Below are 15000 nucleotides of genomic sequence, written 5' to 3' on the forward strand. Positions count from 1 at the left end.
CGGACACATGCGTGTTAAAGCTCAAAGCCGTTCACTGACTTCTTGGTATGAAAGTTGATCAACGTGCTGCTTTAACACCAAAGTTTCAGTTTACAACCTCAATCTGTCCAGATGATCGTGATCATGTCTCCACACACAGGACTGTGAGACTCCACTGTTCCCCACCCCCACTCCAGACCCCCCACTCCAGACCCCCCCACCCCCACCCCCACACGCACAAAGGGCCTCGGCCATCTTGAGCGTGTTCCCTGTGGGCGGCCCTCCCTTCAGGTCCAGGTGAACTCTCTGGCACCAGGTGGTTCTTTCTTATGTTTAGATGTTTGCTCTGTTTCTCTGAAGATTTAAGATTTTAATAATCTTTTGGATAAAACGCTGAAATATTAATCGCTGTTAAGTTGGAGCGATAATTAGTTCAAACACTTTTTTACTCTAACAGCTCAAGAAAGACAATCAGCGAAGTCCCGCCTCTTTTCCACCAAAACGAGTTGAACGTGCATCATTGTGATAAGAACTGTTTACAATGACAGAAACCATCTATGTAACATGTACTTCTTCCCATCTGCTAACATGGAGGAGGTTTATGACTTTAGCTGCAGCTAGCCACCAGGGGGCGATCCAGATGGTTTGGCTTCACTTTGGGGAGCCCTCTTGTCGCTGGTGGTTTAGAGGAACTGATCCGAGGTCGTCTTCTTTCCTTTCTCTCTGTTCCAGTGTCTAGAGAAGTTCCCTGTGATCCAACACTTTAAGTTCGGATCCCTGCTCTCCATCCAGCCGGTGAACCCGTGACTGACCGTCCGTCACATGATGAAAAAACCAAAACCGACAACCAACATGTTCCCTCTCTTTTCTCCTCATGTGCAAACACAACAGTAAGAATCCAGCACACGTCGTCCAACACCAAACACGCGTGAATCTTATTCTAAAAAGCAGGTGATGTTTTCACTGTCTTCATTGATGCTTCACTCTTGAATTTGCCTCAAAGTTTGGATCCTCTTGATAAACGCGTTCTTTCAGAGATGAAAAAGATCTGAATTATTTGTGAATAATTTATTTTTCTAGTTTCAGCAACATTCTTGGTTTAATTTTCAGCCAAATGCTTTAATTTCACATGTTTGAATCCCCCCCCACTTTATGTGTATCAGTTCAGTCGTGGTAAACCCTGTAAATTAAAAACCATACTGGAATAAATTCTTGTTTTGTGATGTGCAGCTTTTTCCCCTCAAACTTTGCCTCAGTTTTAAAAAGACTGTTTAAAGAATCTGTTCCCATTGGCCTCCTTTAAAAAAGCTGTTTGTGTCAATTCCTTGATTTGCAAAACCTTATTTAATAAATTTCTGATTTCCTATTTTATTTGGTGAAGTTGTTTTCCTCACTTTCTACCTCACACTTAATCCATCATCTTTAAATAAGGACATTTCCTGTACAGTAAAGAATGAATCTCTCGTCTACCTGACTGCAGATATTTCTCCCATTTCAAAAATGTCTCCGTCCAGACGACAACACAAAAGACTCAAACAAGCATGTCTGGCCAGTAGGTGGCGATAAGTCTGTGTCTCCGAAGAGTAAAATGCCTGAGCAGATGTCGTGGTCTAAGTTATATAATGTCTGTGGACGTCAGAATCGTGGAGCACTGATGCTAAATGTAGCTGCTAACTTGTAATCAGACCTGTGCTAACCACACACAGAGAAACGGGTCCACCGGCGCCACCCAGTGGACAAGTGGGAAGAACACTGGGATCGTTTCACAAAGTCCACGTTTTACATTCATTTATATATTAAATGTAGCTGTTCACTGGAGAGATTCGTGCGTGAGGCCAAATGTTTTATTGAAAATAGACCTTGTCTGATTTGTGACCCACAGATGAACCCAGCAGTGAGACTGATGCATTCTGGGAAAGAGTCCTGAGTATTGCATGAGTCAGGATACTTCATATTAATCCTTCATGTGCAGGAGGATGTTATGTTTTTGTTCATGTGTTTAACGGGACAATTTGAAGACAACGTGCAGCAGCAGTGGAGCTGGTGGCTTCAGCTCCACTGCTGATCTTCTCCAGCTGCTGATCTTCTCAAGCTGCTGATCTCCTCCAGCTGCTGATGTCCTCCACTGCTGATCTTCTCCAGCTGCTGATCTCCTCCAGCTGCTGATCTCCTCCAGCTGCTGATGTCCTCCACTGCTGATCTTCTCCAGCTGCTGATCTCCTCCAGCTGCTGATCTCCTCCAGCTGCTGATGTCCTCCAGCTGCTGATCTTCTCCAGCTGTTGATCTCCTCCAGCTGCTGATCTTCTCCAGCTGTTGATCTCCTCCAGCTGCTGATCTTCTCCAGCTGCTGATCTTCTCCAGCTGCTGAACTTCTCCTGCTGTTGATCTTCTCCTGGACTCTGAACCTGGAACTGGAGATGTTTGAGTATAAAGTGAGGAGGACGTGTCTTTGTTAGAATGTTTGGAATGAGACGCGTCGACCTGCTGTGACACGTCGGGGCCTGAAGGGCGGCGCTCAGTGGAGGCAGGGAAAGTCACCAGGTACATTTACTGCAGTTCCGTGTTTAAGTACTGTAATAAGTACTATAATCAGTACTATGTTGTTGTGATGCCACCTCATAGTTCTACAGCATCACAGGAAGTACATCATGCAACTTAAAGGTCAAACATGATTTATTGAATATATTAGATTATTATGCATTAAAGCAGTTGTTCATGAGGAAGCTTTTAATGTTTAGTTTGTGGATCTTGAACCACTCAAGTTAGTTATTATACATTATAAAATTATTATATATTATAAATAACTTGAGTTATGTAAATAGAAAGGTGACCCAGTTTGTCTGTCTACTGTTTAATATTCAATCAGGGGCGTGTCCTGATTCTGTGACTGTTTAGATGGGGGAGTGGTTTATGGGAGTGACAGAACGGGACGAGTGTATTAAAATTATGCAAATGAGGCTGTTTAATGCCACATTATTAAATGAGATGGACGTGTGGCCTGTAACGGTACTGTGCGCGGCTTAGTTTTACAGTATGTAAATTAGAGGCGCTCATTTTAAATATGAAGCTGGGGGCGTGGTCTACATCTCATTAAATATGCAAATGTGGATCAGCTGATCTCTGCTGTTCACTTTACTTTCTGATTGTATCTTTGTTCTTTGTCTCATGAATCAAACACAAGGTGAACGACAGGAGGAGGAGAGAGAGGGAGAGAGGGGAGGAGAGGAGAGAGTGGAGGGGAGGAGAGAGGGGAGGAGAGCAGAGAGGGGAGAGAGGAGAGGAGAGGAGGAGAGAGGAGGAATGAGAGGAGAGGAGCTGAACTCAAACCTTACTCTTAAACTGTCAATCATCCACACATTGTCTCATGGTTTCCATCACAACCTCCTTCTGCTTATTATGTAGCAAGAGGGGCAAACTGCAGCAGTGATGGAGGAGAGGAGCAGAGAGAGGGAGGAGGAGGAGAGGAGGAGCAGAAAGAGGAGAGGAGCGGGAAAACCAGACAGAGGGAGGAGGCAGAGAGAGGAAGGAGGAGAGGAGAGGAGTGGAGCAGGAGAACCAGACAGGCAGGAGGAGAGAGAGCAGCAGGAGGAGGCTTTTATGCTAAGCTAAACTAAACATAGGTATATAATAAAGACTAGATGTCTCGTCTGCGTTGCCGGCCAACGGAGACGAACGTCACCACATGGCGGCCATCTTGCTACGGGGCAGCTCGCTCACCTATAACATTGTGTTGGTAGTGGTAAATAACCATAACTTGCTCAATTTTCAACCGATTTTGAAACGGTTTGGTTATTTATAAACGTCAGATCTAGATTTGACACTGCATACTTATGAATAATTGTTATTTTCTAAAAAAAAATAATAATTTATGCAGTGTCATAACTACATCTCTGACGTTTAAAAATCCGTTGAAAATTGAGCAACTTATGGTTATTTACCACTACCAACACAATGTTATGGGTGAGCGAGATGCCCCCTAGCAAGATGGCCGCCATGTGGTGACGTCCGGCTCCGTGGAACGAGACATCTAGTCTTTATATATGATATCTATGAAACTAACGGCTTCCTCCTCTAATCGGTTTCCCCAGAAAGTGAATAATCTCCCAAATGTCCAAGTACTTTTTCACATTTACCTTTTTATACATTTATCATCCAGAAGTTTGTTCTCAGGAAACATTTAAGACCGATGAAGATTTTAGTTACAGCTCAACAAACTGAAAAGAAAATGATTCACCATCAGACAAACTCTGGTTAAAGTTTTCATTTTTTATTAAGATAATACATTTTGTACAAATATTTTCTGCAACAGTTTTACCCAAAGAGCTACAATTTATCAAACACACAAAATACCAATAAAAAAATAGAAGAATAAGAGGATGAGGAGAGTTGTCTGAGTCGGGTCCACACGGTGCTCATAAAGCTGCAGCTTTGCCTTTTTAAAACAAAAGGACGAAGATCCAACTTCTTTTTATATGAAACCAAAGCTCAACACTTGCTTTGTGTGTACGTGTTTGTGTCATGAAACGATGCGTCGCTCCGAGCAACAACCACGATTAGGAGGATGTCAAAGTGTTGGTTCACGGAGACGAGCCGGTGGCGTCCATCCTGGACCTCAGGTGGACAGGAAGTGAACGTGACCACAGAGAGCTCCCAGCGTCCGATTCCTTCGATGTTTTACTTCAGATTTAAGGCAACGATCGTCTCAGATTCAACTTCCTGTCCAACAAACAGGAAGTCTGCTACAATATGGCACTAACTCTCCTCCACATTAAACATTTTAAATAGTTTTTATCTTTTTCTTGCAAAAATAAAGTTGTTCTATTTGTCTCATTTTGAGGGAGACCAGGCGCTGCTGTACATTTCCACCAATCAGAGGAGAGGATGAATGATGTCACCACTCACAAACCAACCAATCACATGTCACCGATGATTTCAGCCAATCAGAGACTCCGGGTGAGATTCTGAGGATCAGAAGATGAACCAGACACATTGTTTTAACTTCAGCTCAATGTTGAAAATTCCTAATAAACAACATTTGAACTGGAATCAATCTTCTAACATTTTCTTAACACCTCAGTTTTATTAATAAACCGGATTTTGTTTTCAACTGGAGGATTTACTCAGATGTCGGATTTTGAAGAAAGTGAAAAGTTCCTGTTTCCATCAATAGTTCCAGGAAAAGTTCTGGTTTGAAGCGGAAACAGTTGAAAGAAGAAATCCTGGAAAATTCATTCATTCACGTGAACAACAATTCTCCACAGAACATTTGCTGGGAGTTGTAATGTCTCTGTCTGTCTGTTTGTGTCTGTCTCACTCTCTGTCTCACTCACTCACTCTCTCTCTCTCTCTGTCTGTCTGTCTCTCACTCTCTGTCTGTCTGTCTGTCTCTCTCTCTCTCACTCTCTGTCTGTCTCACTCACTCACTCTCTCTCTCTCTGTCTGTCTGTCTGTCTGTCTGTCTGTCTGTCTGTCTGTCTGTCTGTCTGTCTGTCTGTCTGTCTCTCACTCTCTGTCTGTCTGTCTGTCTCTCTCACTCTCTGTCTGTCTCACTGTCTCTCTCTCTCTCTCTGTCTGTTTGTCTCTCACTCTCACTCTCTGTCTCACTCACTCACTCTCTGTCTCTCTCTGTCTGTCTGTCTGTCTCTCACTCTCTGTCTGTCTGTCTCTCTCTCTCTCACTCTCTGTCTGTCTCACTGTCTCTCTCTGTCTGTTTGTCTCTCACTCTCTCTGTCTGTCTGTCTGTCTCTCTCTCTGTCTGTTTGTCTGTCTCTCACTCTCTGTCTGTCTGTCTCTCTCTCTGTCTGTTTGTCTCTCACTCTCTCTTACTCTCTGTCTCTCACTCTCTCTCTCTGTCTCTCAGTCTGTCTCACTCTCTGTCTCTCACTCTCTCTCTCTCACTCTCTCTCTCTGTCTGTCTGTCTCTCTGTTTGTCTCTCACTCTCTGTCTGTCTGTCTGTCTCCCTCACTCTGTCTCTGGTCAGTCTTCAGAGTCGGGTCTAGCACGCCTCTATGACCCGGGTCTAGCACGCCTCTATGACCCGGGTCTAGCACGCCTCTATGGCCCGGGTCCAGGCTCCCAGTCCGGCCAGGGCCTGACCCCCACAGACCTGCTCCAGCTCCGCCTGGCGGCTGAGCAGCCCGGAGAAGCCCGAGCCGAAGATGGAGATGAGGTTGGAGATGTTGGAGATGTTGGAGATGTTGGAGATGTTGGAGATGTTGGACGTGTCCCTGAAGTCCTCGCCTGAGAAGCAGCAGTCCTCCCGCTTGGCTCGTTTCCGCGGGTCCGAGGCGCAGCAGCCGGACTCCAGCTTCCTCTTCCGGGCCCTGCAGCAGCAGCAGTCCTGGTGCAGGAGCCCGTTCTCCACGGTGGTCACCACATGCGTGTCCAGGTCCAGCACCGTGGTCTTGTTGCAGTGCCGGATGTGTTCCTCTGGGAAGGGGTCTGGAGAAGCCTCCATGCAGCAGCTGCGGAACTCCGCCGGCTCCGGGTCAGGAGCGCAGCCGAGGAGGGAGCTCGCTGCCCGGCCGCGGCTCCGGGGCTCCGGGTCCTGGATCTCCTGGCAGACCTTCATGTCCTCCTCGTGCAGCGGGTCCAGGTCCTGGATCTCCTGGACCAGGGTCCTCAGCTCCTGGTCCTGCTGCATGCGGTGCAGCTCCTGCACGTAGAGCTGTTGCGCGTCCCGCAGCACGTAGGACAGCAGCAGGCTCCTCTGCAGCGTCCTGCAGCTCTGCAGCTTCTTCAGGGACATGGAGATCAGGCTGTGCGCGTCCATGCTGCCCGGCTCCGGTCCCGGCTCCGGCTCTGGTCCTTGCTCCGGTCCCGGCTCCGGTCCTTGCTCCGGTCCCGGCTCTGGTCCGGAGGAGGGACCTGTCCGTGTGGGGGGGGGGTCGTGCTGCAGGAGGAGCTTCCGGTCTGTGGAGACTCATCGGACTCTCGCCCTCCTCCTGACTGAGCCTACGAGCTGTGGCACAGACTGCGAACCCTCAACCTCTATATACTCCATCCAGAGAGCCCGCCCCCTGCCGGCACAGCCAATCAGGCGCCTGAGATCCGCTGAGTGACAGTCCGTGTGAACCAATGAGCGTGAGGCGGTTTCTGTGATCTATTCAAACGCAGCAGGCTGAGGAGCAGGAGGCTCCAGATCCCATCTGCTGCAGGAGCAGGAGACACAGCCTGAGTGGAATCATCACGACTCACTACTGACAATAACAATAATAATACCAGCTTTGACATATGGCACTTTAAACTAGAATCAGGAGAGTTCATAGCTCCACCATCAGGCCTTTTAGATGAGATCTAACATGAAAACCTAAGCTAATGATTCTGTGAGAAGCCTCACGTCCTGATGGGTCATGAGGAACCGAACCTGTGGGATCCGGAGGTTTCCACACACGTGACTGAAGATATTCACTCTAACATTTAATGATGCAGATGTTTCCTTTATATTCTGTAAAATGTAGATGAACATAAGCTCAGTCTGAGGAGGAGATGAAGAGCTCAAGCAGAAGTTGTGGCTGTGGAAGGTCCTCAGGCTCCTGCTCCACCTTCAACTGGTCCAACTGCTGCTCAGATCATCTCCACCTCAAGAAAACATGATCATAGAACTGCTCCTTTCACACATCAACTGAGAAACATGTTCTGACAAGTGGGTCCGACTCGTTCACAGCAACAGGAACATGTGGGAACATTCAGAAGAGGGGAGGAGCCAAAACACATATCTCCATGATCACCATGGTTACGTTAAGTTATTTTAAGTAACAGGTTCACTGTGAAGGAGTTAGTGACGTCTCGTCCATGTGAACGTAGTCCACTTGTTCACGTGTACGACTCCTGAACATGTCCAGCAGGATGTTTGGAGACATCTAGTGGTGAAGTTACATATTACAAACAACTGAACCCCGAGGACACGAGGACTTTCAAGCTGTTTTCACTCATGAACTCTGTAAAATAGTGTCTGGACATTTTCTGGAGTTTGACTTTCACATATGAAGAATGGGTAGAGCAGCAGAAGGCGGAGCCTGTAGAGCAGCAGGAGGCGGAGCCTGTAGAGCAGCAGGAGGCGGAGCCTGTAGAGCAGCAGGAGGCGTCACTCAGACACTTTATTAGGAGGCTGCAGGAAAAGTTCCAGAAAATGTCCAGAACAACTTGACTCAGACTTCAGATCTGAAAACAGAGACAGTGATGTTTAGTCAATGTTCTTTATTTTCACACGTGAACTTAGTTTAATTAAAAGTTTTATTCTTTATCCAGGTTGAAGAGCTGCAGTCTGTCAGAGATCAGCTGTTCTTCTCTGGCTTCAGAAAACAAGACAAATAGTGAACAAGCTAAAAAAGTATCAAAGGTAAACCCACCGTGTTCTTCCTCTCAGTCAGAGGCCATGATAACAGAAATACAGGAGAACCTGCAGGAGGAGGAAGAAGGTGATTACCCCCCCCCCCCCCCCCCCCCGTTAGAGTGGAGGACTTCTTCCCAGATTTGAGACATTTCCTCGTGTTAAGGCGTTGGTTTATCCTATATAATGAGAGAAGCCGATCCAAGATTTTGGTTCAATCAAATGTTTTATTTAAAGATACAATGAAGAGTTATTCATAGCTATGGACAATTATCACAGCCCATGCTAATTAAGTTAGCAGTAGGAAGTTAATAATGGCCCCGAACAGCAGGGGTCGTGTATAATTATAACAGTAGATTTGATGTGATTGGTTATGAATATTTGGAGGGGAGTCACCGCAAATCACTTTGGATCTCCCTTATTGGTCCAGCCGCAGTCCCACGCCTCTTGTCACCGAATCCAGGAAGTGACAGCGAGCAGCTCTCCGTCATGCTCTCCTACGCTACTCTGCCGGTTGCTAGGGCAACTCTATCTACCCTGACAGTCTGATGTTGTCTCGTAATTTAGCCTTGAGTAGAAAGTGTCTTGCTCCAGCCATCTCTGCTGCTGCATATGAGCCATAACAACCTCTCTTGGACTCTCCTATCAGGACAGCTGTGAGACTGACCATCGTTGTGACTCCAACCTCGAGACTTATCAGACAGCTCTTGGAACTCTATGTGAGTTTAATGAATCTGAGGGAATAACGCTTTAATAGAAATGAGAACTAGTGAAACATTAATTCTTAATTTGTAGATTAAACCCTAGGAAGGAAAGGTTATTATTAAAATAATTTGTATGAATGCCTAATATATAGCTAAAACTACTTCTATCTTTCTTGGTAAAAGATCTTTCAGCCACAACCTATAGTTAAAAGTTTGAAATTCCTAACACTCGACACAGTGTGGTTTCTCATGTGGAGATCTGAAGGTACCGACCAACCGACCTTCACAGATCAGGAAGTTTACTGCCTGAAAAAACTAATGTCTAAAGTCCGAGCCCAAATGGTCAGTTAATGTTTAAACCCTGTTTTTATTTATTTTTTTCCTCTGTCTGTTTTTGATCCTTTACGTTTTTTTGTCTAAAGAAACTCTCGTCCTCAACATGTGTGATAACAAACTGGGCTCTTTAAATATGAATGGTGCCAGAGGAGATGAGAAGAGAGCTGCTCTGTTTCAACCTCTTCATCAACCTGGTGTCCTCCATGCTGTGCCCCCCCCCCCCCCCCCCCCCCCAGAGTACTGGCTGTGATGGTGGACTTCTTCAGGGACCGTCTGCACTGGGTCCCACAGAGTGTGCTCTTTTTTCTGCCTTTTTTAATTTTTTAATTTTTTAATTTTAATTTATTAATTAATTTTTTTTGTTCAAAAATGTTTGTTATGTTGTAGTAACTTGTTTGTTGGAACTTCACTGAGAAAATAAAAGTGACTTGAAAAATCAAAATCTCTCTCTCTCTCTCTCTCTCTCTCTCCCTCAAAATCTCTCTCTCTCTCTATCTCTCTCTCCCTCTCTCTCTCCCTCTCCTCTCCCCTCTCCCCCTCTCTCTCTCTCTCTCTCCCCCCTCTCTCTCTCTCTCTCTCTCTCTACCCCCTCTCTTTCTTTCTCTCCCCCCTCTCTCCCTCAATCTCTCTCTCTCTCCCTCAAAATCTCTCTCTCTCTCCCTCTCTCTCTCTCTATCTCTCTCCCTCTCTCTCTCCCTCAATCTCTCTCTCTCTCTCCCTCTCCTCTCCCCTCTCCCCCCCTCTCTCTCTCTCTCCCTCTCTCTCTCTCCCCCCTCTCTCTCTTTCTCTCCCCCCTCTCTCCCTCAATCTCTCTCTCTCTCTCTCTCTCTCTCTCTCTCTCTCTCTCTCTCTCTCTCTCTCTCTCTCTCTCTCTCCCCTCCCTCAATCTCTCTCTCTCTCTCTCTCTCTCTCTCTCTCTCTCTCTCTCTCTCTCCCCCCCTCCCTCAATCTCTCTCTCTCTCTCTCTCTCTCTCTCTCTCTCTCTCTCTCTCTCTCTCTCTCGCTGCCTCATGTAAACCTGTAGTTCTACATGTATTTATTCACGAGGATGTATAAATGTGACCTGACGTGGCAGAGTTCTGCAGATGGAGTCACACATTCAGCTCCAACACCAAATATAACAACCTTCAAATCACAGGAGGAAACATGGGTTAGGGTTAGCTTCATGTGCATTCAGTTATTTATGAAAAGTGAACTGGGTCAACAGGAAGGAGGAGGAGCCTGAGAACAGGAAGGAAAGTGAGCCGAGTGAGTGTGAACACAACACACACACACACACACACACACACAGAGTCATGTGATTTCCAGTAACTGCAGAGAGGGGGAGGAGCCTCCAGTGAAAGTGTTCAGACTGGTTCTAACTTCAAGCAGCAGACGCAGGAGACGTGAAGTCTGAGGCTGGTGAGTGTTCAGCTACATTTATATTATTCATTCATTCATTCAGGATGAACTTCTGTCAGTAAATCAACAGTTTGACTCAACGCTGTGATTGGCTGAGTCCAACACATTAAACCTACAACTGTCTCAGGTTACCGTGACAACAGGGAACCACTGTAGGAGGGTTTGTTTTTTTGTCATCAAATTTTTATTGGGATTTGAAGGACAACAATCATCATCATTCAACAGCGCATAATAAAGTAATTACCGTATACAAACATAAGTATACCCATGTACTCACACACACAGATACACACATACACGCCGGATAATAATAAAATGAAAACATCAAAATAAAATAGAACGATATAACTGAAGATAAATATATAGGAAAAATTAAGTGCAATACATTTAATGTCATAGAAGCAAAAAGGAAAAATGTGCCTTTGAAGTGTAACGTAGTTAGATCGATCAAATGGTTAGATTCCGTCCACAATTTACAGTGCACAGTGAAACATAAACAGGAAACATAAACCAAAGAAAAGAAAAGAAAACAGGACAAGTGGGGGGGGGGGGCTCAGCTCACACCAAAAAGCCTTTGAGAGCCTCCACTGTTCGAGCCCAGTACAATGACACTTCCTCCTTTGCACCATGGACGCGTGCTGTGGACAATTCAAGAAGCACAACATCTATGAAGTTGAGCAGCCACTGTCGCCGAGATAGTATATGGGGGGGTTTCCACCTTGTTGAGATCATCTTTTTAGCTGCAGTTAGGCCAGCCAGAAACACGGGCTTTGAGGATTTCGTGAGTTTCAGTTGAGAAAGATCATTTAAAATAAAAACAGATGGGGACAGGGGGATAGGAATGGACAATAGCAATGACAATTCACTCTGCACTATTCTCAAAAAATTATCAACCCCTGGGCATTCCCAAATCATGTGGAAAAAGGTGCCCACAGTGCCAGTAGTACATAGTGTACAGTTCGGATTATCTTTAATTTTCATACAGTACAGTTTACGAGGAGTCATGTATGTTCTGTGAATGAAATTTAGGAGGGTTTGTTATATTTGAAGAAACACTGAGTTTACTTCCTGGCTTCATTGTGTGTGTTTGAGCTCGCAGTGTTTTTCCTCTCAGACTGAAGATGAGTGGTTATGAGGAGGAAGAGGACAGAGCCGAGTCTCCAGGGTTCAGCTGTGTGTCTCTGAAGAGTGACTGGTCCATGAATCAGCCTCCAACCTTCAGTGAAGAACCTGGACCCTCACACACAGAGTAAGAGACCTGCTACAAACATGTGAAGCTCCAAACTGAATCCTCAGAGAATGAACCAGTGAATGATGTGTTCTGAATAAAAACATGTTTGTGTTTGCAGAGGTCAGGACCAGAGACTGAGAGCAGAGTCTCCAGGGTCCAGCTGTCTGTCTCTGAAGAGTGACTGGTCCATGGAAGTTCCTCTACACTTCAGTAATGAACCTGGACCCTCACACACAGAGTAAGAGACTGTTTCTCCTGTGACCTGCTCTGAAGAGGATCTAGTTTCCTCTAGTGTGGCCCCTGCATTAGGACACAGCTTCATTGAAGTTGGTGACTAATCTCTCAGAATCACTCAAAGAGCTCAGACCTCCACCAAGAACCAACACGCTCCTTATGAAACCACTTTGAAATCCACTAGAGACTCATTCTGATTTGGATCTGCACCAAATTCCACACACTGGTAAACATCAGTCCTCTGAACATGTCTGTGAAAGAGGACCCCCCCCCGATCTGGTTCACAGACCACAACCTTTCACCAAGTTTACTGGTAATCTGTTGTTTTTTATAATCCCACTAACGAAACCAACCAACACACAAACATACTGGGTGAAAACAAAACCTCCTTGACAGAAGTGATGACAACCTGTGACATGTGACATGTGAGTTATCAGGACATGTCTTCACAGGGAGAGGAAGAGGAGGAGTCATGTTTCTGAGGAGGAGCAGTCGTCCTGCTGTGCTTCGTGTCAGGACGTCCTGAAGGATCCAGTCTCCACCAGCTGTGGACACTGGTTCTGCAGACAGTGCATCACCTCATACTGGGACCAGTCTGGTTCTTCAGGAGACTCCTCCTGTCCCCAGTGTGGACAAAGATCCAGAACAGGAGCTGGAGGTCAGACAGCCGGTCAGAGCAGCACTGTACATGTGTCTGCTGATGTCTTCACTTCTGACAACAGCACATGTGGTTTTATTTTGTTCCTTCATACAGCATCAACATTTAACATCGTTAGAAAAGCACAAAGTTAAAAAGCTTTTATTTTCCGTAGTTTTTCTGTATCTGATGAAAACAATCAGCAGATTCTCAGATTCTCTGTCTCTGACATTGTTTCTTGTCTTTCAGCAGATCGTGGTCTGCAGGAGGTTTTAGATGAACATCAGCTCAGTGTGAGGAGGAGATGTGAACATGTGACTGAAGGAAGTGATGAAACAGGAAGTAGAACCCTCCTCAACAGGATCTACACTGAGCTCTACATCACAGAGGGACAGAGTGAAGAGGTTAATACTCAACATGAGGTGAGGCAGCTTGAGACGGCTTCCAAGAAGAAGATCCTCCACGACACTCCCATCAGGTGCCACGACATCTTTAAAGCCTACACTGACCAGCAGAGCAGCATCAGAGTCGTCCTGACCAACGGCGTCGCTGGCGTTGGAAAAACCTTCTCGGTGCAGAAGTTCACTCTGGACTGGGCCGAGGGTTTAGAGAACCAGGATGTGGGTCTGCTGACTGTGCTTTCGTTCAGGGAGCTGAACCTGGTGAAGGACCAGCAGCACAGTCTCCTCACGCTGCTCCGTGTTTTCCATCCAGCGTTACAGAAGCTCACGGCAGAGACGCTCGCTGTCTGTAAACCTTTGTTCATCTTTGACGGCCTGGATGAAAGCAGACCTTCTCTGGACTTCAACCACAGCGAGCTTGTGTCTGAGGTCACACAGAGGTCATCAGTCAACGTGCTGCTGACAAACCTCATCCGGGGGAATCTGCTTCCCTCGGCTCTCGTCTGGATAACCTCCAGACCTGCGGCGGCCAATCAGATCCCTCCTGCTTGTGTTGACAGGGTCACAGAAGTACGAGGCTTCACTGAGGCCCAGAAGGAGGAGTACTTCAGGAGGAGATTCAGTGATGAAGAGCTGTGCAGCAGAATCATCTCACACATCAAGACGTCCAGGAGCCTCCACATCATGTGTCAAATCCCAGTCTTCTGCTGGATCAGTGCTACAGTTCTGGAGCACATGTTGACCACAGACCAGAGAGGAGAGCTGCCCAAGACCCTGACTGACCTGTACTCACACTTCCTGCTGGTTCAGACAAAGAGGAAGAACAACAAGTACGGTGAGGGACATGAGACGAGTCCACAGCAGCTGACGGAGGCTGACAGGGACGTTCTCCTGAAGCTGGGGAGGCTGGCACTTAAACATCTGGAGGAAGGAAACATCATGTTCTACCAAGAAGACCTGGAGCGGTGTGGTCTTAATGTCACAGAGGCCTCGGTGTACTCAGGAGTTTGTACTGAGATCTTCAGAAGAGAGTGTGTGATCTTCCAGAAATCAGTCTACTGCTTTGTTCATCTGAGCGTTCAGGAGTTCCTGGCTGCAGTCTACATGTTCCACTGTTACACCGAGAGGAACACAGAAGAACTCAAGAACTTCTTGGGAACAGATGAGGACACAGACAGTACCTCCTCCCTGGATAACCTCCTGAAGAGAACCATGGAGAAATCCCTCTGGAGTACAAATGGTCATCTGGACCTGTTTGTTCGCTTCCTTCACGGCCTCAGTCTGGAGTCCAACCAGAGAGTCTTAGGAGGCCTGCTGGGTCGGAGAGGGAACAATCCAGAGATCATCCAGAGAGTCATCAACAACCTGAAGGAGATGAGGACTGATGACATTTCTCCTGACAGAAGCATCAACATCTTCCACTGTCTGACTGAGATGAACGACCACTCAGTTCATCAGCAGATGAAACAGTTCCTGACGTCAGAGAACAGATCAGAGGAGAAACTCTCTGGGATCCACTGCTCAGCTCTGGCCTACATGCTGCAGATGTCAGAGGAGGTTCTGGATGAGTTGGACCTGGAGAAGTTCAACACATCATACCTGGGTCGACGTAGACTGATCCCAGCTGTGAGGAACTGCAGGAAGGCTCGGTGAGTGTGAGTGTGTGTGTGTGTGTGTGTGGTGTGTGTGTGTGTGTGTCTGTGTGTGTGTGTGTGTCTGTGTGTGTGTGTGTGTGTGTGTGTG

The 15000-nt window shown here is 46.5% G+C and overlaps 3 protein-coding genes across 3 annotated transcripts in view; 2 read left to right on the plus strand and 1 right to left on the minus strand.

Moving 5' to 3' along the window:
- Nucleotides 1–1350, plus strand: part of ptpa (protein phosphatase 2 phosphatase activator) — a 27340-nt gene extending 25990 nt beyond the window's left edge. Inside the window, exon 10 of the mRNA XM_061071318.1 lies at nucleotides 712–1350. Coding sequence (XP_060927301.1) covers nucleotides 712–786 — 75 coding nt within the window. The 3' untranslated portion in view covers nucleotides 787–1350. The remainder of the gene's footprint in view (nucleotides 1–711) is intronic.
- A 4570-nt stretch (nucleotides 1351–5920) lies between these two features.
- ier5l (immediate early response 5-like) lies at nucleotides 5921–6886 on the minus strand. Its single transcript, XM_061079925.1, has one exon. The coding sequence runs from the start codon at nucleotides 6751–6753 to the stop codon at nucleotides 6025–6027; it is 729 nt and encodes a 242-aa protein (XP_060935908.1). The 5' UTR covers nucleotides 6754–6886; the 3' UTR covers nucleotides 5921–6024.
- Nucleotides 6887–10663: 3777 nt separating this feature from the next.
- On the plus strand, nucleotides 10664–14898 carry LOC133008704 (NLR family CARD domain-containing protein 3-like; the record flags this gene model as incomplete). Its single annotated transcript, XM_061075975.1, has 5 exons — nucleotides 10664–10754; nucleotides 11847–12003; nucleotides 12104–12223; nucleotides 12672–12877; nucleotides 13106–14898. Coding segments are annotated over exons 2-5 (2247 nt in total), but the record flags the coding sequence as incomplete, so codon positions are not given.
- Between the last annotated feature and the right edge of the window lie 102 nt (nucleotides 14899–15000).

Source organism: Limanda limanda, chromosome 1 (assembly GCF_963576545.1).
Source record: "Limanda limanda chromosome 1, fLimLim1.1, whole genome shotgun sequence".
NCBI lineage: Eukaryota > Metazoa > Chordata > Actinopteri > Pleuronectiformes > Pleuronectidae > Limanda > Limanda limanda.

Excerpts from the sequence above, each read along its gene's own strand:
- ier5l (XM_061079925.1), bottom strand. The coding sequence starts at position 6,753 with ATGGACGCGCACAGCCTGATCTCCATGTCCCTGAAGAAGCTGCAGAGC.